Source organism: Fringilla coelebs (genome assembly GCF_963513975.1).
Source record: "Fringilla coelebs genome assembly, chromosome: 2".
Lineage (NCBI taxonomy): Eukaryota > Metazoa > Chordata > Aves > Passeriformes > Fringillidae > Fringilla > Fringilla coelebs.
Genome location: NC_140029.1, coordinates 6,193,439 through 6,216,677, shown reverse-complemented (window position 1 = coordinate 6,216,677; position 23,239 = coordinate 6,193,439). Strand labels below are relative to the sequence as shown.

Genomic DNA, 23,239 nt, shown 5'->3' with positions numbered 1-23,239 from the left:
GTGAGAAAACACCCCCGCACCAACACTCCTATGACAGCTCCAGGTGCGATTCTGTCCTCTATCGAATCCCACCTAGCTATTTACAAAATATAAATACAGAGTAAATATGCTATTTATGCAAACATACACCTAGCGTACTTTGAAAAACAACTTTCCCGCTTCCCAGGCAGGATTCTTCGGGATCACCGGGTGCAGTCCCTGCCCTCCCCCGGGGCTGGGGCACCGATCTCCAGCGCCTCGCAGAGCCAAGAGGACGCCTGTGAAAAACGCCAATCACTCGTTTGTGAAATTTTAAAAGTATAATCGCAATAAAATGGTTATAAAATAGTAATATAATTACAGTAATAAAAATTTGGACAATTAGGATTTAGGACAATATGAGACAATAAAAAACAAAGAGTTATGGCAGGTCCGGGTACCTCTTTCTGGGCAAAATAAGCCCGAAAAAGGACCCACATTAACAGAGGATTAACCCTTAAAAACAACAGCCTGTTGCATATTCATACACCTCATCCATGATGCATAAATTCCATTCAAACACAGGATTCTGTCTGGTCAGTGTCAACTTCTTCCTCTGAATCCCGACGGCATCTTCGGGGCTGAGAGAGGCAGGAAGAAGTTCGTTTCTTCTGATAAGAGAGCAATAAATTCTCTTTCTCTGAAAGATTTAGGTGTCCTGTGACTGCTGTCTCGCTGCGAGTCCTTCCTTTAAAACAAGTATCTTATATAGCATAGTTTCTATTTTAACATTATGCTATCACCTAAAACTACCTTTAAAACACACTACTTAAGAAAATTAATACAGCATAACTTTCTAACATAACACACATAATATTCTTTTAATATTTGCGAAAAGCCAATCATAAAACACGCATTTTCCACAACGCCGCTGTCCGCGCTATGGCGAGCGCCGCCCAGCCCCGGCTGCCCCGCAGCGGCGAGGAGCGTCCCGCCTGACGGGGACCGGCGTCCGGTGAAATTGCAGGAGCCGGGATCACCCATCCAGCAGCACCGACGAGGGTCTGGAAAGGGCTCAGTGGGGACGGGGGCCCGGGCTGCACCGGGTCCGCTCCGCGCCGCTCTCGCAAAGGCGGAAATCAGATGCGGAGGAGGCGTGGGAGGGAAAGGGGAACGGCCCGAGGCGGGCAGCTGCTGCTCGGCTCGGCTCGGCTCGGCTGCTCCGGCACGGCTCCGGCACGGCTCCGGAACGGCTCCGGCACGGCTCCGGCAGGATGAAGCCCCGAGGGTGAGTGGTGCCCCGGGGAAGGGTCGCTGCTGCCGCTCCGTGCGCGCCGGGACGCGGGGATCCTTCCCAGGCAGGGATGCGAATCGCCCGTGGGAAACGCGAGTTTTGCTGCTGCGGCGGGCAGGGAAAGCGCTGGAGGGAGTTGGGCGGCTAAAACGCAGTCAGGGCGACCCGCGGACAGGCTGCGGAGCGGGTCCCGTCCGCCCGCAGCGCTCCGGGAGCCGGGAGGGGGATCCGGGGACTGCCAGAGCTCCGTGTCAGCCCGGGCAGGGGTCCCCTGTCCGTACGCGGCCATCGAGGGCCCCAGGCAATTGACGCCTTTTATGGACATTCTCAGCCGAAGGGTTGCGATGGGACATGACTCACTGGGGTTCATTGCCCCGGGTAGCGCTGCTTCGCGGCAGGTGTTAGAAAAGCTGCGCAGGTGACACGCTTAGGGCACCTGCTGGTCGAGAAGAGCCGTGTCGCCACAAGGCTAGGGGACAGAGTGGGTCCCAGCAGTGAAGCAAAGCCCCCAAAATCGTTACTGCAAGCATCAGGATATCTCTTGCCTGGCTAGACGTGCCATGGCTTTGAGATAGGTAGCGATGGAGAAGTTGAGGTGCTGGTAGGAAGAATCATCTCAGCCATGAAAGGAGAAGTGCAGCTTTCTCCTGTTTTACACTTGCATTTTAAAACAGTTGCAGAAGAGGAAGGTGCGGGAAAGAATTGAAAAAGTAAAAAAGTTTTAAGTATTTTTTTAAAAATTAGGAGAGCAAGACCCAAAGAAGGTAGTGCAGCTATGCCACTGCTAGTGATGGACACGGGAGCTGAGTGAATGCAGAGGTTTCTCTGCAGACAGAGTATTTCTCCCTTTTTCCAATTGAAGCTTGGAACTAAAGCCATTCCAGGGGAACATCGTGGGTGGACACCACCCCCACAAAACCACAGCTGCAGCTTCCTTCAAGAAGGAGGAGGAGGCATCTCAGGATCTGTCTAACCTTGACTGTGGAGTCATTTATTAAAATAAGAAATCAAGATCTGCTTTGTATACATACATATGAGAATCAGTTCTGGCTGAATATCTAAATATCTGTTGGCATTAGCAAATGCCTACCATGGGAAATTCCCTAGAGAGTCTCTAAAGTATTAATCAGTTACTGTTTTCATTCTATTCAAATGAGTTGCTATATCTACAGCTTCTAACTTGGGTTGGGAATAATAGAACAAACACAGGCATGGGATTAAGAAAGATTGATGACTACATGAGCTGAGCTTGTCAAGACAAACATCTACAAGCCTGGCACAAAGTGATGACTCCTGACAGTGTGAAAAATACAACAGGAATAAAATACAAATCCATGTCAGGCCACTGTCAAAATCTTTACACTTATGTTTATGATTAGTAAAAGAAAATCATTGTTGTTCTGTTTTGTAGAGTTGTATGTTTTACATCTTTGATATTGGTTAATAAACTACTTAATGTAAGAGAAATAGTAGAAGAGACAGAATAGAATGTTTAGGGGTGCTTCCCTGGGAGACTTCCTTTGAGACTGATTGCAGCTCTACTGGAGTAATAGAGCAGAAATTTTCCACAGTGGCTATACACTTAAACTTTTCAAGCCTCATCTATCAAATAATTTCAAAGGACACAGAAAAAGAATATAAAATGTTTTCTGTATACAAAAAATAATACAATCCAGGTTGGTTTTCCCCTAAAATTTCTCCACCTCAGTCTCTGGAAATGGGGCTTCAAGTACAGGTAGATTTTGTGTCAGGAATGTCCTCTGCTTTCTGCATGGGAAGCTGAATATGTTTGGGATGATGATCATTTTCTTGGGGGGCAGGTGGGAATTAGAGACACTCCTCTGCAGCAGAGGAGCCCCAAGTTGTGCCCAGGCAGGTGATGGGAGTAAAGCTGGGCAGAAGCAAAGCTGTGCCTGGGAAGTGATGTGTGAATTCATGTGCTTGGCTGGACAAAGAGCAGGAGCTGTGGGGAAAGGGCAGGAAGCCTGAAGGGAGGGGATGTTGTGATGCACAGTAAAGTGAGGAATGGCTGCTGGGGAGTGAGCTTAGGTTAGGCATGGGAGGGAGGAGGGCCAGGCAGGGCAGGGTTGGTTTGGAGGGAAGGCAGTGAGCAGCCTGGGTGGGAGGATCTGGAGCTCAATCCTGGACAGAAGTGGCCTGCTGGGAGCAGCTGTCCCTTTGCCCCAGCCCAGGGCTCAGGGCTGAGTGATGCCTTGAGAGGCTGCCTGGAACAGAGGATAGAAAGTGTTAAAGGAATAAAGCAGGAATTTATTGAAAAGGCCTTCAAAGGATGCACCTGGGGCAGTACCAGAGCCTGGCCAAGGCTACACCCAAGATGGGCTCCTGGGTCACACCTTTTCACACTTCTATAAGTTTTGGTCCATTTCCATGTTGGGGTTAATTGTCCAATTACAGCTCCAGGTGATGCAGTCCCATCCTCCCAGATTGCTCTCCTCAATTCCCTGTTGTTTGCACTTTTTGGGCCTGAAGCTGCAAGGGTGTCCTTGGTTCTGGGGCTGGGAAAGGATTGCTTTGTCTGACTGAGCTGTGGGGAGAACTCGCTGACACTTTATAGAGTTCAGAGTTCTATATAATGCACTACAGGATCTGGAAAATATGAAAGCTAAAACTTGAGGCATCATGAGAACTCTGGGGGAAGGGAGCCAGCTGAACCTGGGTAGTGTGGCCTCAGTCCTGCTTGCACAGGTGAGCTGGTACACTGGTGACAGTGCTCCTGTCACTCTGCCCATCAGCTCAGCTTTGCAACCTTATTGCACCTGAGCAATGTCAAGGTGGCCAGCTCAGCCACACAGTTCTCATTCCAAAACCTTTCCAGCACCTTTCTTTCCCTTCCTACAGCAGTCTGGAGGAAAGAGAGCAAAATGTGTAGCCAGGTGTGGTGGTGAAAGGCTGTTTTAAAGTAACTCACAGGGAAGTGCTGTCCATTTATCTTAAACCCCTGTGGGATGAGAGTTAAATCACTTGGACTTTATAGATGGGTTAAACTGGGTTTCCTATGCCCTCCTTTCCTTTGGAGAAATCCTGCACAGATTTGCCCCTCCTGAGTAATCAAACACAAAAAATTCCTCCCAGCAGAAACCTTTGCACAGCTCTCCACTATCAGCAGGTTTCCTGTTTACACATTTCTACTCAGTGCACAACCTGGTGGGCAGCATGGTCAGCTGCTGTTTTCCTTTAACCAGACAAAATGACTCCTTGAGTCCCAGCAAAAGGTTGGCAAACCTGGGTTTGCCCTGTGCAGCCACTGTCCCTCCCAGTGACCCAGAGAGCCTCCAGAGCCTGTTTGCCCAGCAAGCCAACCCATTCTTTCAGAAGAGAGGACAGGCCCAACACCAGCTTCATGCCCTCTGCCCTGATTCCAATATTAGTGCATTTTGCTGCTATTTGTGGTCTTGGCCACCAAACCACTGCTGAGTTGTATAAACAGAAGTTTTGCAGCTGTCAAAAATGCAAATACTTAATGGGGCATTGCATGGGAGCAGTACCTAATTTACCTACTTCTGCCACTATATTAAAACAATCAAAATTGGGTTTATTGCTTATTTAAACAACAGAGATGCAAAGTCAGTTGTAACACTCGTGTGCTTTTCGTTTTAGGTACGGATTTCTGTTACTGCTCCTTCTTCTCCTGAATGCTGGTAAGTTCATAAAAACCCAGTAAAAATTAAACTGCCCTCCCTTTATGTGTTTGGCCAAGTGCACAAAGTAGTTGTAAAATGTACAACATGAACATCTCTGTGGTTTTTACAAGATACTGAAGAATTCCTCAGAGTGAAATGTTTCTCTGACATGCATCAGGGAAAGAAGATAAAATCAATTTCTATCAGTTTCATTGCAGACAGCAGCAAGGGACTTGATGGATGCTCTTGCTCAGATTGCTTTACTTGCTTCAGAGACTTCCCTGTACTTATCTCTGTCAAAAAAAGGCCTTAGAAGTGGAGTTATAAGAGCTGCTGATAAGCAGATCTAACATGCCTGTATGCCCAAGAGTAGAATTATACATCACAGTATCAAGCAGCCAATGCTAGTAATTTTACTACTGCTTATTAGTAGTAAATTTACTCCTACTATGAGTAATTTTACTTTTACTACGGTTCTAAAACACCCCTTGCAAAACAAAGGTAGAATTAATCACCACACCACCTGGAAGTGTCTTTGGAGTTCTCTCCTTTGTTCTTGCTTAATCACTGAGAAGGACCTCAACAAAGTCACCAAGGAAACTCCCTGGCCCCAATATCAGGACAAGCTGTACCAGATTCAGTCTCAATAGATGCTGGCTGGCCTCTTTCTGGCCACTCATGGAGTTGCACCCATCTTACCAGGGCTTTACATTTCCTGCTATTCCCATGGGTTTCCCAAAATCCGAGCCAAGCAATTGTGTTGCATTTCAAGCCTCTTATTTCAGTCTCAGGACCTGGTAAACATCCTGCCCTTCTCCCTGCAAGCACTGTGTCTGCCTCAGGGGCAGTTTCAGACCAGGCTGCCCAGCTCAGGTGTGCAGCTGAGCTGTTTCTGAGTCCACCCTCACAAAGACAGGCTCCCCTTAGCATCAACACCTCCCTCCCGCCTCACCACGCACTGTTTCTGCATTTCCAAACCTCCATTCCCTGCCATCCACCCACCTAATCCCTTGCCCAGCTGTAATCTCTCCCATCCAGCCCCATGCCTGACCCCTCTTGCCTGGCACTCCCAACACAAACGTGGCTCTGGTGCCACCACCCAGCTGTACCAGCGAGGTTTTGGCTGCTGGTCCAGAGGGGATGGATGCAGCAGGGAGGCCGTGGGCAGAGCTGCCCAGCCCTGTGGGGCTCACTGAGCTCTGCTCTCTGCATCAGCTGGCACCACCTCGAGCCTTTGCCTCGCTCACACGGAGCAGGGGCTGCCTTTCTCATGGCCAAAAGGCAGGGAAAGTGCTCTGAAAGCCAGATATGGTCCTGACCTTACCTCAAGTGACCCTCAAGATGTAAATGTCTGATGAGTGTGCCCCTGGAGGTATCTGGGTGTGCTGATTTGGCAGCTGAGTGTATTTGTTCAGAGGGTGTCACTGACTGCAGCAGTAAAATGTGGCTGCTTTGTTATGCAAGCTTTGAGAAAAACTGCTTTTACTCCCCTTCTTAATTTTTTTGGGTCTCAAAATAATGGTAGCACTCTTTCTTATCGATGTTTCCACTTCTTGTGATCAAAGTGGAGTTTTTTGGCATTTTTCTTAATTTAAAAAAAAAAAAAGAAGTGATTATTGAAGCATTAGGACCTGAATATGTGTCTGCAGTCAGTGTGCAAAGTGAAATGTGGGTATCCATGGGGCTAGGAATGATTAACGCTGCTTGGCTGTCAGAGAAAAGGTTCCTTTGGACAATGAACAGACAAATGGACATGGAGAGAATAAATCACTGGAAATTTGGGGGGTAGGAATGACTATGAAGAGAGCATACTCACCTACCCGCCACAAAACTAATACCTGAGTCTATATGTGGTATAATGTACTTGAAAATATTTTTTTTTCCCCCACATAACCTTCCTTTTTTCTCTCTCTCTCTTTTAATCTTGTAGTTGCTGCACTAGAGAAGAAGAACATCATCAGTAAACTTGGAGACAATGTCACACTGAGTTGCATTTACAATGAAAAGAAACCCTTGCAATTAAAATATCTACGGGTATATTGGCAAATAGTTGATGATTCCTATCAAGAAAAGTGTTCAGTTGTACATGCACTCATCTCTGGCCAAGATGATAACAGTAATCAGTGTCTTCACTTTAAGGGCAGGACTCAATTATTCTGGGATAGGTTGGAAAATGGTGATTTTTCTCTGCTATTGCTAAATGTCAGCCAGAGTGATGAACATACATACAAATGCATAGTGCAGGAGAAAACTGAAGTTCCCAAAGTGATTCACCAGGCAGAAGTGGTTCTCAGCTTAGCAGGTAAGAACTTGTGTCACTTTACCCAAATTCTCATTTCCACTTTTCAAATTTGTGCTACTTCAATATCATATTTAAGCACAACTTTAATTTTGAAACAGACTTTTGCTCTTTGCTGAAATGAAGTCTTCTCTGCTTAATTTAAGACAGGGAACATAATGCATGTAAAAACAGTTTACCCAGTGTCTGTTTCTTTTCTTGTTTTTCATGGGTATGAGAGCTCTTGCATGTGACTGGGTGACAGCAGCTGAAGTTGGTCCTTTCTTCCTTTGGGTTTGGCTTTAGCTTTCTGCCCTCCCAGTGATTCTCTCAGCTCTCTGGTTTACAGATCAAACCTGCAGGTGCTTCTCTTTCAAGTCACGAGGGTGGTGTGAAATCCAGCAGTTTGTTCAGAATCCATCCCCAAATTTTGCCTTTCCAGTACATTTCAAAATGTCAACAACAACTATTTCTTTTTCTTCTTGCTCTCCAGCGAGTTACAGCCAACCAATCCTCAGTGGACCAATAAGAAACAGTGACAGCAGGGGAGAGGAGGTGACCTTCTACTGCAGGTCTGGCAATGGATACCCAAAGCCCAACGTTTACTGGATCAATAAAGTGAACAACAGCCGCCTGTCTCCGTCAGAAACAGAGATCATACCCCACGACGACGGCACCTTCAGCGTCTCCAGCACGCTGAAGGTGACAGCCACTTCCAACCTGCAGATAGAGTGCTCCATAGAGAATGAGATGCTGCAGGAAAATCTGTCAGCCAACTGTAAGTTCCCTCATGCTGCCTCTGTTTGGTAGGCAGCAGGAATGTCACCCAGCGTGTGTCTGTCTGTGGATGCGCACTAACGAGGGCTGTGCGTTAATTCAGTGGTTCCAAAATGTTCTGAGACGATCTCGGGCTTTGTTTCAAGTTCCATTTATGCCTAGCCATGGACCTGATGTTTAATTCTTCCACACTGAAGTGAATAACCCACCAAGTGTGTTATGACAACAGCACTGAGAAGCTCTTGCACCTGAGGCAGTTGCTGAGCTTAACCTTTTAGTTCCTTGGGAACACGATGGTTTGGGGAGTCAGGTTGTTTTTTAGGGGCCACCATCCAGCAGATCCATGATTTCTGACCCCCTACACAATGGCCTTGCAACACTAACATTTGCTTTTTACCCTGCTGAGTTCCAAAGTTCAATTTCCAGTTTCTCCAAAACTCAATTGAGTTCAGTGCACAACTTACACCAGGTCTGAAGCAAATGGGCAATCAATAGAACTATGTACCTTATAGCACAAGTATAATGTGCTAATTATTGCTGATGTGATGATTAATAGTAAAAGCAAGTATTTAGTCACTCAACTCTTCACAAAACCAGAAAGCTATTTAAAAAAAAAAAAGGGTATTAAGAAGTTATAGTTCCAGTACCCCTGCTGTACTTCATTATTGTAGTTCATTATGTAATGTAGTTCATTTTTTCCAAAAAGCTGTGTAGAGAATCTGTCTGGAGTGGAAGGCTGATCTGGAGGTGGCTGTTTGCTCTCACTGCTGGTCCTGGTCCTGCCTCCAGCCACGCTTTTCTCTCACAGCTCTCTGCACCCTGGTGCAAGGAGCTTGGAACGTTTCCATAACTGTAGCTGGATACCCACAACTGATTTACCAGAACACCCCAAACACTGATCCCATGAATGAAGGCAAACCATAGAAACTATTTCCAGGAACAAAAAATTGAACACATGAGCAGAAGTTGCACAGTAGAGTGTTTGTGTGATGATATACCATGCTGTCATCCCAAATTAAAGGAAAACTAAGTAACCTCATCCTTAGTTTCCTAATGGCATTGTCATGTTGTCTTCTGAGAGAAATGACCTTCATATTCCTATTTTTGTGGGTTTTTTTTAAAGTCTCTCAATAGCACTTGAAAGAGTAAGAGATGTGATTTGAAACCTTCAGTTTGCAGCCATGAGTGAAGATTCTTCACTAACTTCAGGGAAACAGCTTTTCACCCATTTTTCTGAATGCTATCAGATTTACATTATAGATTCTATATAGATTTATTTTGAACTGAGTCTAGATACAAGCCCAAACTTACAGTCTCTCAAAGCTGGAGGGAAAGAAGAAAAAAAGAAAAAAAGAAGGATGGATGCATTATGATGACAGGGAAGAATAAACTGGTATTTAGACATAATTAGGTGGAGATGTGTCTCACTCAGAAGGAATCACCAAAATCACAGTGATATGAATAGCACAAATCCTGACTCCAGAATTTTTTATGCATCTAAAACATGGTGAAATACTTGCCTGGTATGAAATGCAAACATTTACACCTAATGACATCCTTTTCTATTTTATTCTAGACACGCAGCAGAAGAAAATTAGTGGCACAGAAAGTGACAAAAAACAAGAAAAAAAAGGACGAGGTGCTCAAGCAGCTGGCATCATTGGCATTGTCTTTGTGATAGGTCTTCTAACTGGTTTAATCTGCTGGCTGTGGAGAAGGAGGTCCTCTAATCTAGTGTCCTATAAAGGTAATGAGACTCTTCATTTGCGTGGCCAAAAGAATCCTTTTTCACTTGCCAAAACACTAAATGTTATCCAACAGGAAGAGATGAAGTATGACTAAGCTACCTGCACTTAGGAAATCCTGCCATTAACAAAAACTTGGGGTGCCCTGGGGAGGAAATGTAGTGCCCCAGGATATGTTATTCTTTATGATTTTCTCTTCCTGTGTCTGAGTCTTTCTCCAAGCTGGGGGTGCTCAGCCTGGAGAAAAGGAGACTCAGGGCTGCCCTCATGGCCCTGCACAGCTCCTGAAAGGTGCCTGTGCTCAGCTGGGCTGGGCTCTGTCTGCAGCAGCACTGACACAGCCAGAGCACACAGCCTGAGCTGCACCAAGGGAAATACAGGCTGGAGAGCAGGGAAAAGGTTTTCCAGCAAGGGTGAGAAAGTTCTGGAATGGCTGCCCGGGGAGGTGGTGGAGTGCCCATCCCTGGGTGTGTTTAACAAAGCCTGGATGTGGCACTGGGGGCCAGGGCTCAGCTGAGCTGGTGGGGCTGGGCTGGACTCGATGATCTTTAGGGTCTCTTCCAACCCAGTGATTCTGGGATTCTGTAAATTCTGAGCCTCACAGGAAGTAATTTCTGGATGTGAGATTAACTCAGACTTTGTGTCTGTTTGGGCCATGGTTTGTCAGCTGTGAACCCTGCAGGCTCCTTCTGGACAGATGCACAAAACAGGGCTGGGGTGAGTAGCTTGCTGAGTTTGAAGCAGGAATCAGAGCATAATCGAGTCCTGAGAGCTTTAGAGTCACTGGCTGGATGATTAAGGATGAGGTTCCTGCTGGGATCGAGCAGAAATGTAGCTGGTCACATGGGTACCCTTGTGTAGCTGGATTTGCACACGTGTGTGACTCTAAAAAAGCTCTCAAAGGCATCTTGTGGACCAGACTGAGTCTGCCAGTGTAGCTGAGCACTTGCTCTAAGCCCCTATCCAGGAGCCAACATCTAAGGGACTGACAGGGACAACCACACTTTTCATGGACAAGGACAATCCACGTTTTCAGTCTCAATGTTAGCATCCATGGGTGCCTCAGGAAAGATCAGGGGAAAGCAGGGTTGTGATCCTGTCCAGGATCTGCAGCAGCTCTTGCTGAAATCACATCCTTCCTGCAGAAACAACCTAAGAGTGAGGCAGGGCTCTGTCCCAAGACAGAGAGCAGGGCTTTCACTTCAATCCCAAAATCTCTCCTTTCTGAGATGGTAGCCTGGGTTGTAAGCAAATAGAATACTGGATTGCATTTTACAGAACATTTAGCACATTGAACCTCCAGCTTTGGTGCATGTTGCTTAATATGAATCTCATTTTTCTGAAGTCTGTGGTTATCTATCCTACATTCTGAAACCCATGCATTTGTTCCAACAGATGTCCAACAAAGAGAAGACCCAGGAGGACTCAGCTGTAAGTATTAAAAATATATTATTTTGTTTGTCTCAAGTGACTTAACTTCATAGCTTCAGTACTCAAGTTCAGCACAATCCTTTAGATTAGGCTTGCTGGATGGTACAAACTGAAGCATTTTTTTGTTCACTACATCCTGTGTGATCTTTAGCTGGGATACAGAGACATCATTTGCATAATGTCTGTGAACCTGAGCCTATATACACCCAATTTTTTAAAAAAACCCTCCTTTCCTAGAAAAAACAGGCTCTTCAGACCTTCACCATATTCATATTTTAATTTTTATTTTTATTGCCACACGATATTGCAAGCCAGCTGGTTTACAAATTCATTTGTTATTTATAGTTGGGAAAAAAAATGAAAATTGGGTGAAAAAAATGAAGACAGATTTGGAAAAAAAAAATGGACAGAGGACTTGCAAGAGTAGAGGATGAAATATCTGCCTATTTGGTATCTCATTTGGTAGTTTCTACTGAATCTAATGGCTGTTGCCTGTGTGTCTGCAGAACAGGCAGAAAATACTGTGGTTTCACTACAAGTGTACTAGTTAAAGCATAGTTTGCAGCAGCAGATGCTGTGAATGTACACAATGCATAGTATCAAGCAGAAGCAAAATAACCCTTAAATAAATAGACCCATAAAAAAAGTGTTTACTTTTCCTAGAATTGCTTTGACAGCCATGGGAACTGGGTTAACAGTCAGTTATTTTTCAGACCACAGCCTGATCCCCAACATTTGTGGTTGCTAAACATCAACAGCCATTGCACTCCCTCCTGCAGAGCATAACCTATGGAGGAGGATGGATTTTCTCCTTAAAATAAAGAGACATTTTCTCCTTCTGTTCCCAGGAACTGCATTGACGTAACACAAGCAGCTCATTTAAGGTCAATTTGTTCTTCTCCAGACTGACTTAGAGCAGGCCCTTCTTGGTTTCATCCCTGGACTTGGCCCATTAGTAAAAAACCCTCTGGGACATAAGTAAGAATAAATATTTACCTTCTTTGTATTGAAGGCTGCTCTAGCATTGAGGACAAAACAAGGGCACCTTCCAGATGCTGTCTTTTCATTGTCATTTCTCCACTCCACTTGTGGGACAGCAGCTTTGGTGGCTCCCTGCTGACAGAAGCTGTCCCACCTCTGAGGGCCATGCTTTGGGCATCCCAATTTAAGGGCAACTTGGATCAATACCAGAGAGAGGAAAATGTTCCAGGGAATGTGATCTCTGGTGAGAGATGGATTTTGTCTGTTTAGGCTGAAGAAGGCCAGGCTGATTAAGGACACAATAACAACCCTCTTCAGAGTGTCTTTTGAGAGGATGGGACAAGTTAATTATTGTGCTAACCCAGCTGACACTGCAGTTAAGGCACAGCTGACTTAAACAAAGGAGATTTAAGCCAGATGTTGGAAGAAACTGTCTAAGGGTAATGGTAGTTGAGCACTGAGGCAGAGTTTGTCCAGGCTATCAAGCCTCCATCAGTCCAGGTTTGCTGCTTTGTGATTTCTTAACAAAAGAGAAAGCCAGTATCTGTCAGGAATTATTTGGAAATAAAGCTGGTACTACCTTAGTACAAAAGATGGGCTCTAAGAGAAATTCCAGCCTAATTCAATCATTATTTGGTATTTTCAATCCTGTTGTGTGTGTTAGATGGGGGGGTGCATCCAGGGGCATGCTCTGGCACAGCATTTTGTTTTCAATACTGCTGTAAATGCCCTTCTGCTCAGGGCACCTGATGAAGAATGCCAGGTTGTTTCATGGCTGTGAGAATCCTGAATACTGCAAACCAAAATGAGATTACTGAAACTAACTTTGCTGTTACAAAGGGAAAAAAGGGTTTGGAAACTGGGAGGAAGGCAGATTGCAAAGAAGAGTAACTCCATCCTGGTGGGATCAGTCTCTCCAGACCCCATTCCAGCTCTGGTGAGGAGAAATTCAGAGCTGGAGCAATTCTGAACTGTTACATGACAGAATTCCTTCGTTTCCTGAGAGGACCCAGAGGAAGCTGTTTTCTCTTGGCCACAGAGAGAGTTTGTACCTCTCATTCTCTGAAATAGTTTTAAAGGGACCCAAGGTGACACTGACATCCCTTCACAAGGGAGGCCACTTTTCCCACTTGCACAGAGAGGCACTTCCAGGCTGTGGCAGGAGGACAGAAAGCCCCCTGGGTATCCAGGCAGGACATCTCCCCAGTCACTTCTCTCTCAGCAGCATGAATATGTCTTTTCCATAGCTTTGCAGCTTGTTCCACTGGTTACACAGGAATGATTATTTCTGGGGAAGTTTTTTGTCTATTTTTTTAATAAAAGTAAGTTTTTTTGCTCTTACAGCACCTGTCTAAATGGAAGGTCTGCCAACAATTTGGGCAGCTGGAGATGTGTCAAGAGAAGCATCACTCCCTCAGTGGCAGCACTGTTTGTAATACAAGTAACAGATTTCTGCCAAGAGAGATGGCAAAGAAAAAAAAAAAAAAGCTTCTGGGACACAAGAGAGAAGAAAATCTGCAGGATTTTCACTCCAGCCACTGACTGTGTCCACAGAACAGTGGTGTCTCCACTCCAGCTCAGCACTTTGGACAGTCCTCTGTGATGGTCAGTGATTTGGGCACCTGTGCTGGGGAAAGCAGAAAGCCTGGGGCTCAGCTGCTCTGTGCCAGACCACTGGAAGCTGGTGAGTGTCCAGTCTGTCACCACAACCCTTGAGGGCTCCCAGGAGCAGAAGCAGCCACCTTCAGGAGCATGGCACGTTCTTGCTGTCACCTTACCCCGAGGATGGCTCCTGTGTGTGAGGAAAGGCAGCTAAAACAAAGACAGAAAACTGAAGGGCTCTGCAGAGGGAGATTTGTGAGCTCTTCATGTTTCTCTCTCTCTAGTGTACAATCCTTCCATTGTCTCTTTTCAGCAGCTGCTCCTCTGTACAGAACCAGGCAGAGCACTTTGACCCAGTCCTCCAAAAACAGGAGTTGCTCTAATGGGGTCAAATACTGAATTTGTTATCATAAGGGAAGGTGCCTTCTTTAAGCCTTGACAGCAATATATTGGTTTTTACCAAATATTCCACCAAAAAGGGGACTTCCACTTTCAACAGGAGCCAGCTGTGAGAAAAAACAGGCTGTGGAAATCTGAGCAGTTAAAAATAGTGCTCTCTGCTGTGTGAATGTCATGTTACCTGGGCTTACCCTTCTCAGGGTGGAACAAAAACTGGGGTTGAGCTCTGCTTGATTCAACTGAATCTTTATTCAAGCACCTCCCCATGGCTTCCAGGGAGGATTTTAAACTGAAGGTTTTAAACTAAAATTGTGCTTGTGTCTCATCCTTGCACACACCCAACAAAACAAAAAAGAACAAAAACCAAATTCTATCCCTGTTGTCCATGAAAGTCCAGAAAGCCAAGAACTGCATTTTCCTTGTGCCAGTGCACGTGCCTTGCTGTTCCAGCCCCAAGTCAGCCAAACTGACTGGGCTGAAAATAGCAAAACAGTAAACTCTGCTGATGATACGAAATTTTGAAGGAGGAGGAATTTTTACTAGCTCTTTTTCCCCATCTTGTCATGGGAGGCTGGAGATTGTTATTTTAAACTGAGCTCTGGAAGCACTTGACCTCTCCTGCACCAGTTGCTAGAGTAAATTTATAAGATTTTTGTGAATCAGTCATAGTCTTGTTTGTTCTTGCCCTGTGTGTAAGAGGCACTCCAGTATCAACTCTGAGCTCAGACACTGATTTTTCATACCAAGATCAGTTCTCAATTCCCAGCTGAGTGATCATTCTGTTGTGCTCACATCACGTGGAAGCAGGGCCATTTGGCAATAGTGCAGCAGTCATCTTTTGTCAAAGTAATACCCCCAGGGAGGCTCCCAGATGAGTAGCTGGGCTTCTCTCATGAATCCAGATATTATATATTTTCTGAGTCCAAATCCAGTCTTCCATGTACCCCTAAAGGGAACCTGCTTGAAGAAAGCTCACAGACGCCTCAAAAATGTGAACAACATCTGTGCAGATGTGCAGGGCAACCATTTCCTAGTGGTTCAGTAAAAAGTCCTGCAGGCATTTCCTTCTTATCTGTCACATGAAGTTGTTTTGTGCAGCCTGTGGTGCTGCTGTACCTGACAGAAGCCTTTCCCACAAGTAGTTTTCCACTTTTATATTCTGCAACTGTGATGGTTCTGAGATGTAAGAAGTGACCTGGCAGTCACTCTGCAATATGGTACTGAAACAATTGGATTTTCTTCCTTCTGGGCTACTTCATGAATACACCCAAATGCAAAAGCCTTTTCTTGCAAAATCTGTGCTTTCATTTAGCTTAGGGTTCCAGCTATTCTTAGAGGTCAGGGAATCCTGGATGACAGTTGGTTGTTAGCATTCAAAAGGACTTGGGCATTTAGTAATAACAGTTTTTGTCTTCATTTGCCATGTTTATATTTTAAATAAAGTCTATTCATTCTCCTGGATGTTTGACTAAATTTATCAACACACAGAGAAAAGCCGATCCAAGCCATTGCCTCCACCCAAAGTGAGTTTTACTTTCAGCCACATCCCTCAGTGCTCCTTTTCAAAGGCCTCAGATTAGGGGAGACAAACACAACACAGAGCTGACCACCTCTGCTTTATTTTGGCTCACACAACAAAATCCCTCCAACAACTCAACAAACTCCACAAAGCCAGGCAGTAGCCTGAGGGCAGCACTAAGCCTGGGCTGATTCATCCATTTCTCACCCAACTTCACAACCCCAAGCACAGTAAAGGTACAGCACACACTCCTGCTTCCAGAACTGAGAGCAGCTCATTGCACTCCCCCAGACCAGTCTTGCTCAGGAGCACCAGCATCCCTCTGTTCACCTTCACTAAAGACAGCAACTCACCTAAACACGTGCACAGGAAGGCAACAGTTGATGCAGCTTTGGAGGAAGATTAATAAATGGACTCACTTTCACAGAAAAGTGAAAGACTTTTGCTGTGGCATGGCTGGTAAACCACAAGTGGAAAGCCCCAAGAGAAAACATGTGTTGTTAATTAGTGATCTGGATCCGTCTGTCCTGTTGTCAGATTCACTATTTAAATCTTTTTACCTGTGAGAGCTGTAGTATCTCTTTTGCTCAAAAAAAGCATTCCCTTTTTCCAGCTACCCTGATTCCAACATCTGTTCTTGGTAGCTGTTGGGCTATGTCAAAGAAAACTTATTTGTTGCTTTCCCAGCTTTCAAAACGATTTTTTCTCATATTTGCAGCAAACATGCTCAAAAGGCAACGTTACCCCCAAGTGTAATTTCTCTAACCTCTCTCGTTTCCAGAGGAGCAGAAACTGCTCTGAAGAACAATTGAGTAGAGCCCAACTCCACAGAGAGCAAACACCCCCGTGGCTGTGGGGCTCTTGGGGCTGTTCCTCTCAAGATGTGGTGGGCATTAGGGCTTTTCCCTCCTCCATGGCATGACATGGGATGGAATCATTGCAATCTGGTCCCCGCCTGAGGATTATCATGGAGCTCCTGGAGCAAGTCTGGAGGAAGGGTACAAAGGTGATGGGGGGGACTGGAGCACCTGAGTGATGAGGAAACACTGGGGGAGGTGGGTCTGTTCAGCCCCAAGAAGAGACAACTGAGAGGGGACTTGAGCCACATCTGCCATTGCCTGCAGGGAGCAGGGAGCAGGCTCTGCTCCATGGTGCTGAGGCAGGGGACAAGAGGAATGGGCAGAAACTGGTGGACAGAAAGTTCCACCTGAAAATGAGGAAGAACTTTTTGTTGAGGGTGGCTGAGCACTGGAACAGGATGCCCAGAGAGGCTGTGGAGATATTCCCTGGACATGTTCAAAAGCTGTCTGAACACAATCCTGAGTAACACATTCTGGGGCACTCTGCATGGGCAGGGAGGTTGGGACTGGATGACCAGCTGTGGTCCCTTCCCAACCTACCCATTCCAGGTTTAAAAAAGGCACCCCACATGTTCTTGGGGGTGATCTCTGCATCTGGCAGCCCAGGGAATCACAGGGCAGTGACTTCTGTGCCATTCATCTCTCAGGATGCACTCAGGTGACAACAGTCAGTTTGTACAATTACTTTCCAACACAGGAAAAATGCTTCCAACATTTCCTGTGTTATCAGCACCACTCAGCATAATTACTGCATCTGAACCATGCTCCCCTGATGTCAAGTGCAAGCCCCTGGCAGCTGCCTGTGACATTGCTGTTAATCACAAACTCTTTGTTTGCATATTGTTAGGAAAGAGCCTGTCTCTCATTTCAGTCTGGCACAGAAAACTGCTACGTAGGGATAGATGCTCATATATCAAGGATGCTTAGGCTGACCTTTGAACTCACCCAAAATAGGTCCCAACAGTTTACTAATAAATCACTTATTTGTTTTTCTGTAATTCCAAGAAATGCTGCTTAGGACAATTGGACACAGAGTCGTGCTTAGAGTCACACGAGGCTGCCTGGAGCTGACTTGGTGCTTACACTCCTATCTCCAGCTTGCAGAGACCTTTTTCCACTTGCTGGACTGGAAAGTCTACTTTTTGCAGCTTCCACCCCAGCAGACATCATAAGTCAACAGAAGCTGTTTGCTAATTTTGAATGGGATTACACAGCACAAACGAAAAAAAAAAGATCACCTGTAAAAAAATTTAGAAGGAGGAAAAAGATATCTCTCATTCCAACTGGAAATCTTTAAATAATCTGTCAGTAAGAAGCAATAGTAACACAGCCATAATGGGGACAGGGAGTGACTGCAAATGTTTTCTTAATTTCTTCTGCCAGATCTGTGCTGTCACGTCATCCCTCTTACAGGGCTGAGACTGCAGTTCCGAAACAAGATCAGATTTGCCTGCAAAAACAAATTTTCCACAGCATCATGCTGGACTAGAAGCAACTCTACACTTCTCAATTCGTCTCTCTAGCAATCAGACTTACCATTATTGTGTTACCTAGCTCCCAAAATGCATCACCACTGCATTATCACAGTTACTGTAACTAAAAATAGGTCATGGAATAAAGGTGCAAAATGCCTGAACTGTAGCTAATTTTATAACAGTAGGCAAACATGAAATATCTTTATCACTTTGTTGGAAGTTTTATTGACCAGCTCAGATCCATCAGCAAAGGACTACAAGTCCTCTCATAAACCTGGTTTTTCAAAGCCTTTGGTTTGGTTTTCCCTGCCCTCATGAACTAAGTTTGGGTGTGCCCATATTTCCATCTGGCTGGATCTGCTATCTTATTCAAGTTGGGTTATTGAATTCTTTAAAAAAACCATGAGAAAAATCCAGCCCTGTGCTGCCTCCTGACCTACTGAACAAGGCAGGGGAGCTGACCAGATAATGCCCACGCTTTCCAGAGATTTCCCTGACTGATTCTACGCAGGGTGAGGCAGAGGGACACCACCCCAGGAAGGTGTCCTGCGCTCCTGGCACCAGCTGGCACAGACAGCATGCCCAGAAACTGAGGGACTGGAGAAGCTGAGGAAGAAGCTTTGGAGACAGGGAAGTCTCCAGGGGTCCCTGGCAGGGTGAGCCTTGGTGCCAGGTCTCTTCCCAGCAGATGGGGATCCCATTAGGAGTCCTGGGCACACCCCAGTGCTGAGGGGTAAGTGCCTTTGAGCAGGAAAAATTAAAAGAATACATAATTAAAGACATAAATAAGTAACCCCCAAACTTCACACAACTGTTGAACTTCAGATTATCTGTTTATTTTTTGAAGTTGCATTTTTCAGGACTATCATGAGACACACAACTGCCTGCCCATGCTGTTTTGGATGGGACAGTTTTGATCCAGCTGAGAGGAGGAACAAGAAAGCAAGAGGGGAAAAAAATAAAATATTTTAATCTGCTCCAGGCCAGTGATAATTTTCCAGTCCTCAGGAGATGAAGGCTTGTGGGGGAAGCTGATTGGGTTTTAATTTATTATTATTAAGAGAGCTATGTAAAGAAGAGCTACCAAACATACACTCTGGCCAGCTGGAATGACTAACCAAAAATTATCAGGCATGCACAGAGTGAGCCAGTGCCTTTCATCAGCAGTTTTGGCAACGTGGCAACTGCAGACCAGCTTCATATAATGTGTCTCAGCTTCATTTTTGAGCAATTCCTACTGAATCACAACATAATCTGGATAGAAAATTATTTCTAAACAAAGTCAAACAACGGTTCCTCAGAAACAGAAAACTTGGCCAAAGGAATCCACCAGATTCTGTGGCTGCATTTATTGCATCAACGGACCTTCGAGTCTTGGGAAACAGTAGCAGATAATCCACGTGTCAAACACCTCCTCCATTTTATACTTCATCAACTTTTGCATTAAAACTGGATTTAGTGTTCCCAGGTCTCAGGTGTTCATGCTCGAGCACCCCACAGCCACGAGGGACCCCAGGCACAAGAGGTGTGCTCCTGCCTGGACATTTTTCAGAAGATTTGGGGTGTGGTTGAAGGGCAGGACAGGAAAGGAATTGTTTGGTTTAGTCTGCAGCAAGCAGCAAGGAGGGAACCACTGAAATGGGGTATTCACATGTCCTCTGAACAGCGAGAAGCTGTGAGACGAGCAGAGAAGAAGGAAAACACAATTCTTATCACTTGCTGTGCCTGTGTTGTGCTAAAGCAGAATGCAATTTGGAGATTGTCCACCCACAGTGAGGATGTTTTGTTCCCTTGGCCTGTCAGGGCCAGGTGTGTGTGTGTGTGTGGGGCTGTCACGGGACAGTCCCGAGAGGATCAGGGATGAGCGCAGCTCTGTGCAAGAGTGAGCGCAGGGCAGACTCAGTTTAGGTGAAATGTACACAGTATAGTGTAATAAAGTCATTCATCAGCCTTCTGATGATGCAGTCAGATGCATCATGCTCTCTCCCCTTCATCAGAGTCACCTTTGATTTACAATACTGAACTTTTGCACCGAGGCAGAAGCCAGGTGAGAAGCTGGCAATGGACCCTAAATTCCTCCTACACAGGCCTGGCTTTACAGCCCAGCAATTTTACTGATCTCTCATTACACCTTTTACAAAGCAAGCTATAATCTTAATCTCTGCAGTCCCAGGTGATGGGGTAGAGCACCCAGTATATTGTATGATATACAATAAACATTTGTATATCCTATCTCTGATATATCCCATCTCAGCTGGAAGCTCCATGCAAGCAGTCAGCACAATTGAGAGGTGAGCACAAAGCAGCCAAAAGCAAAAGTGTATTTGAGCAGAGATAAAGTGAAATTCAGCAGCGTGCCAAATGCTGGTCAAATTTTGCAGGAGATAAGCAAGAAAGCACATGGCTCCCAAAACATCCTGGTCTGAGTGGCAGGACTGTCACAGGCTGGATGCAAACACAACTGGAACGTCACCACTTTCATTCAGACTGTTTGTGTTTTGGGGAGGTGTGGAAACCCAGGGCACTGGGAATATTGCTCTGTCTGCTCTGGGGTGCCCTGACCCCCAGGGCAGCACTGACTCTGACCCTCATCCATGGAGAAAGTTTCCCAGACTTCAAGATAGACTGGAATCCACAGAACTGTGAAATAGATTATAGAGAGCAGTGTGGGTGTATCACTGGGTGGGAAATTGAGGTTTTGGGGTTTTTAGTCTGTTGTGGATGGAAGGAAAATGGAGAGCACAGGGTGTGGTCCTGGGTTTCTTCTTCACCTTCTTCTTCCTCCTTCTCCATGGGTTTGGGTGGCATTTTGTAATTGGGCAGAAAAGTCCCCATTGCAGCTCTGTGGGATCAGTTATTGGGGTAAAAGGGAAAATAATCCAGGTGTCAGTTCTTCATTGGATAGTTCAGTCCTAAAAGTCCTTGGAACAAGAGATTGTTGGCCATTTTGTGCCTTCTGATGAAAAGCTGCTGCACTCACAGCAGTGAGACTGTTTCAACGATAATAAACATTTGAGTCCAAACACGAATTACTGACTCAAGTGCCTTCAATCCAGACCCAGAGAAGCCAAGGACTGGTACTGCCACAGGGAGGGAAGACTGATATTCCTACTTCCCCCGCACCCCAACATGTCAAAGCTCATGTCCCTGCTCACTGCCAAGACAGCACACACTATCTTTTGCCCTCTTGAGGAGCTGCTCCCCACAGGTTGACAGAATGCCAGCAACTCAATTTCACAGACAGCTATTAGGGCCTGCCTGAACCTTCACACTAGGAAAAATTGTGCTTTCTCTCACAAAATTTAAAAATAAATATAGATTTTTAGCTAAGATGAGTTCCAAGATCTGAAGAGTTGCTGCTATTACCTCTCCCATCACAAAGTCCCTGCTCACCTTGCTCTCCCTGTGGGTCACAGCCACAGGGAAGGTGTTGCCTTAAGGGTCTTTGGACACTCACAGCACAGAAGATGAACTAAACAATTTCCCCACTATTAGACCAACTTCTGATAGGCCAGGGGTAAAGGACTGCAGATAACAACTGCAGAATGGGCACTCTCGTTGCTTGCTAACATTTACATTAATACATAACCCTTCAGAGACAAGAAACCCTCTACAAAATAGAGCAAGAGTGGCTGGATCTGCAGCTGGGTTCAGAAAGGAACACATCAGGCTTGACAAAGCCCACACAAGACAGCACAGACCATAGCTCTGACAGCACAAACCAAGCTGTAAGATTCTTTTGCTCTTGGATCTCATGGCATCCCTGCCATGAAATGGAAGAACCTCTCCTACAATTAGCCTTCCTAAGCAGTTGCATCACTGGAGGACTGCAGATGGGATTGCTGGGACTGTGCTGAACCTCCCCCAGGTGCCTCTGCTCAGTTCCTGCTTACACAATCCACAGGCCCAGAGAGGAACCCAGTTCCACCCCCAGACACTATTATAGTTGCAAATAAGCTGGTTGGAATGTTAAACACCTTTCAAGAGGTGGGTGTGCTCCCTGCACATTTCTAGGCTGAGCAGAGCTTTCTCCCCATCTGATTAAAGCAAGTCCTGCCCAACTGAAATATTCTATTTTATGTCTTGCTTATGCTGGGAGAAAAGCAACCATACATGGAGGAAATTACATTTCCAACACCTCCCAGTGCTTGCTGCTATTTCCTAGGAAAATCCAGAAGCCTTGTGGCAAATACAACCATCAACACCTTTACAGAAAAAGTACAAATCCTCCCTTGAGTGTCTGAGATCTGAGCCCTTGGGCAGCCACCCACTGCAGGGTACCCCGAGGAAAGGGGAGAATTGACTTCAGAGAGACACAAACAGCTAATTGATTGGCCCAAAAGCTTCATCATTTAAAGGATCAGAGTGACAAAAGTAGCAGCAAAAATCAGCTTCACATTCGTTCCTTTCTCACAGTCAAGCTGAGTTTTTGTTCCCATCCCTCCTGGCATGTTCAGGTCATGAGGCCTCAGGAACAGATACACATTTCTTGCCAGGACTTACACATCTCTTGGACAGCAATGCTGCTGGCTGTCACCTCTTCCTCTGCAATTGAACACACTGCTTCAATTTTTGCTACTATGGCTGCACCATGGAAGGTCTTCCACGGTTGCTCAAGTGGTTCAAAAGCCAGCATGAAAACTCATTAATTTTTCACATGTCTGCATCTGCCCTGACCCTGGGGTAAGAGTCCTGACCACAGAAGGTATTAGCTAAGTATGGGGAAACCAGGGAAACCAGGCACAAGCAGTGCTGGAAAGCCCCACTCTGCAGCCAAATCCAAAAGGACAAATAAAGCACACAGATTCAGGTGCTCACTAGCCTAATTGGAAGAGTCTTTTGGTTTCCACCTGAACTGGAAAAGGATTAAGGGTTATCAATGGGAAGTAGAGAAGATGAGCATGACAAGGTATAGGTGGTCTGTACTGCCTTAGCCAAACAACCTTGCTGTCTTCTGCTCAGAATGACAAATGGAGTTTGCATTTTCCTTCTGGGAGCTTGGTGAAGATGGTCTGCACTATTTGGTTAATCTGATAACAAAGTGGGGGGCAGGGCAAAGAGAAAAACTCACATTTATTAGTAACACCAGCTCTGATCACCAATATGAGATGAACTACAGCCAAAAAAATCTCACTTTTTTGGAGAACTCTGCCAGCAGGCTTAGAAGCCATTTGGATAACAAGCAGAAGCAGAGATGAAATAAACAAATAGAAAAAGGAATATTGCAAGGTTTCAACATGCCATAATAGCACCAAATGAAAAGACACAAGTCCCTTGAC

The 23,239-nt window shown here is 45.5% G+C and overlaps 1 protein-coding gene across 1 annotated transcript; it reads left to right on the top strand.

The window, feature by feature from the left end:
• The first annotated feature begins 1,145 nt into the window (after positions 1-1,145).
• ICOSLG (inducible T cell costimulator ligand) lies at positions 1,146-15,496 on the top strand. The gene is made up of 7 exons (XM_084226099.1): positions 1,146-1,246; positions 4,871-4,911; positions 6,824-7,195; positions 7,665-7,949; positions 9,525-9,695; positions 11,089-11,124; positions 13,450-15,496. Exons 1-7 carry the CDS (start codon positions 1,233-1,235, stop codon positions 13,458-13,460), a joined length of 930 nt encoding a protein of 309 aa, XP_084082225.1. The 5' UTR covers positions 1,146-1,232; the 3' UTR covers positions 13,461-15,496.
• Positions 15,497-23,239: the final 7,743 nt, after the last annotated feature.

Coding starts and splice junctions, on each gene's coding strand:
- ICOSLG (XM_084226099.1), top strand. Junction 7,950..9,524: donor GGAAAATCTGTCAGCCAACT/GTAAGTTCCCTC, acceptor ATTTTATTCTAG/ACACGCAGCAGAAGAAAATT. Junction 9,696..11,088: donor TAATCTAGTGTCCTATAAAG/GTAATGAGACTC, acceptor TTGTTCCAACAG/ATGTCCAACAAAGAGAAGAC.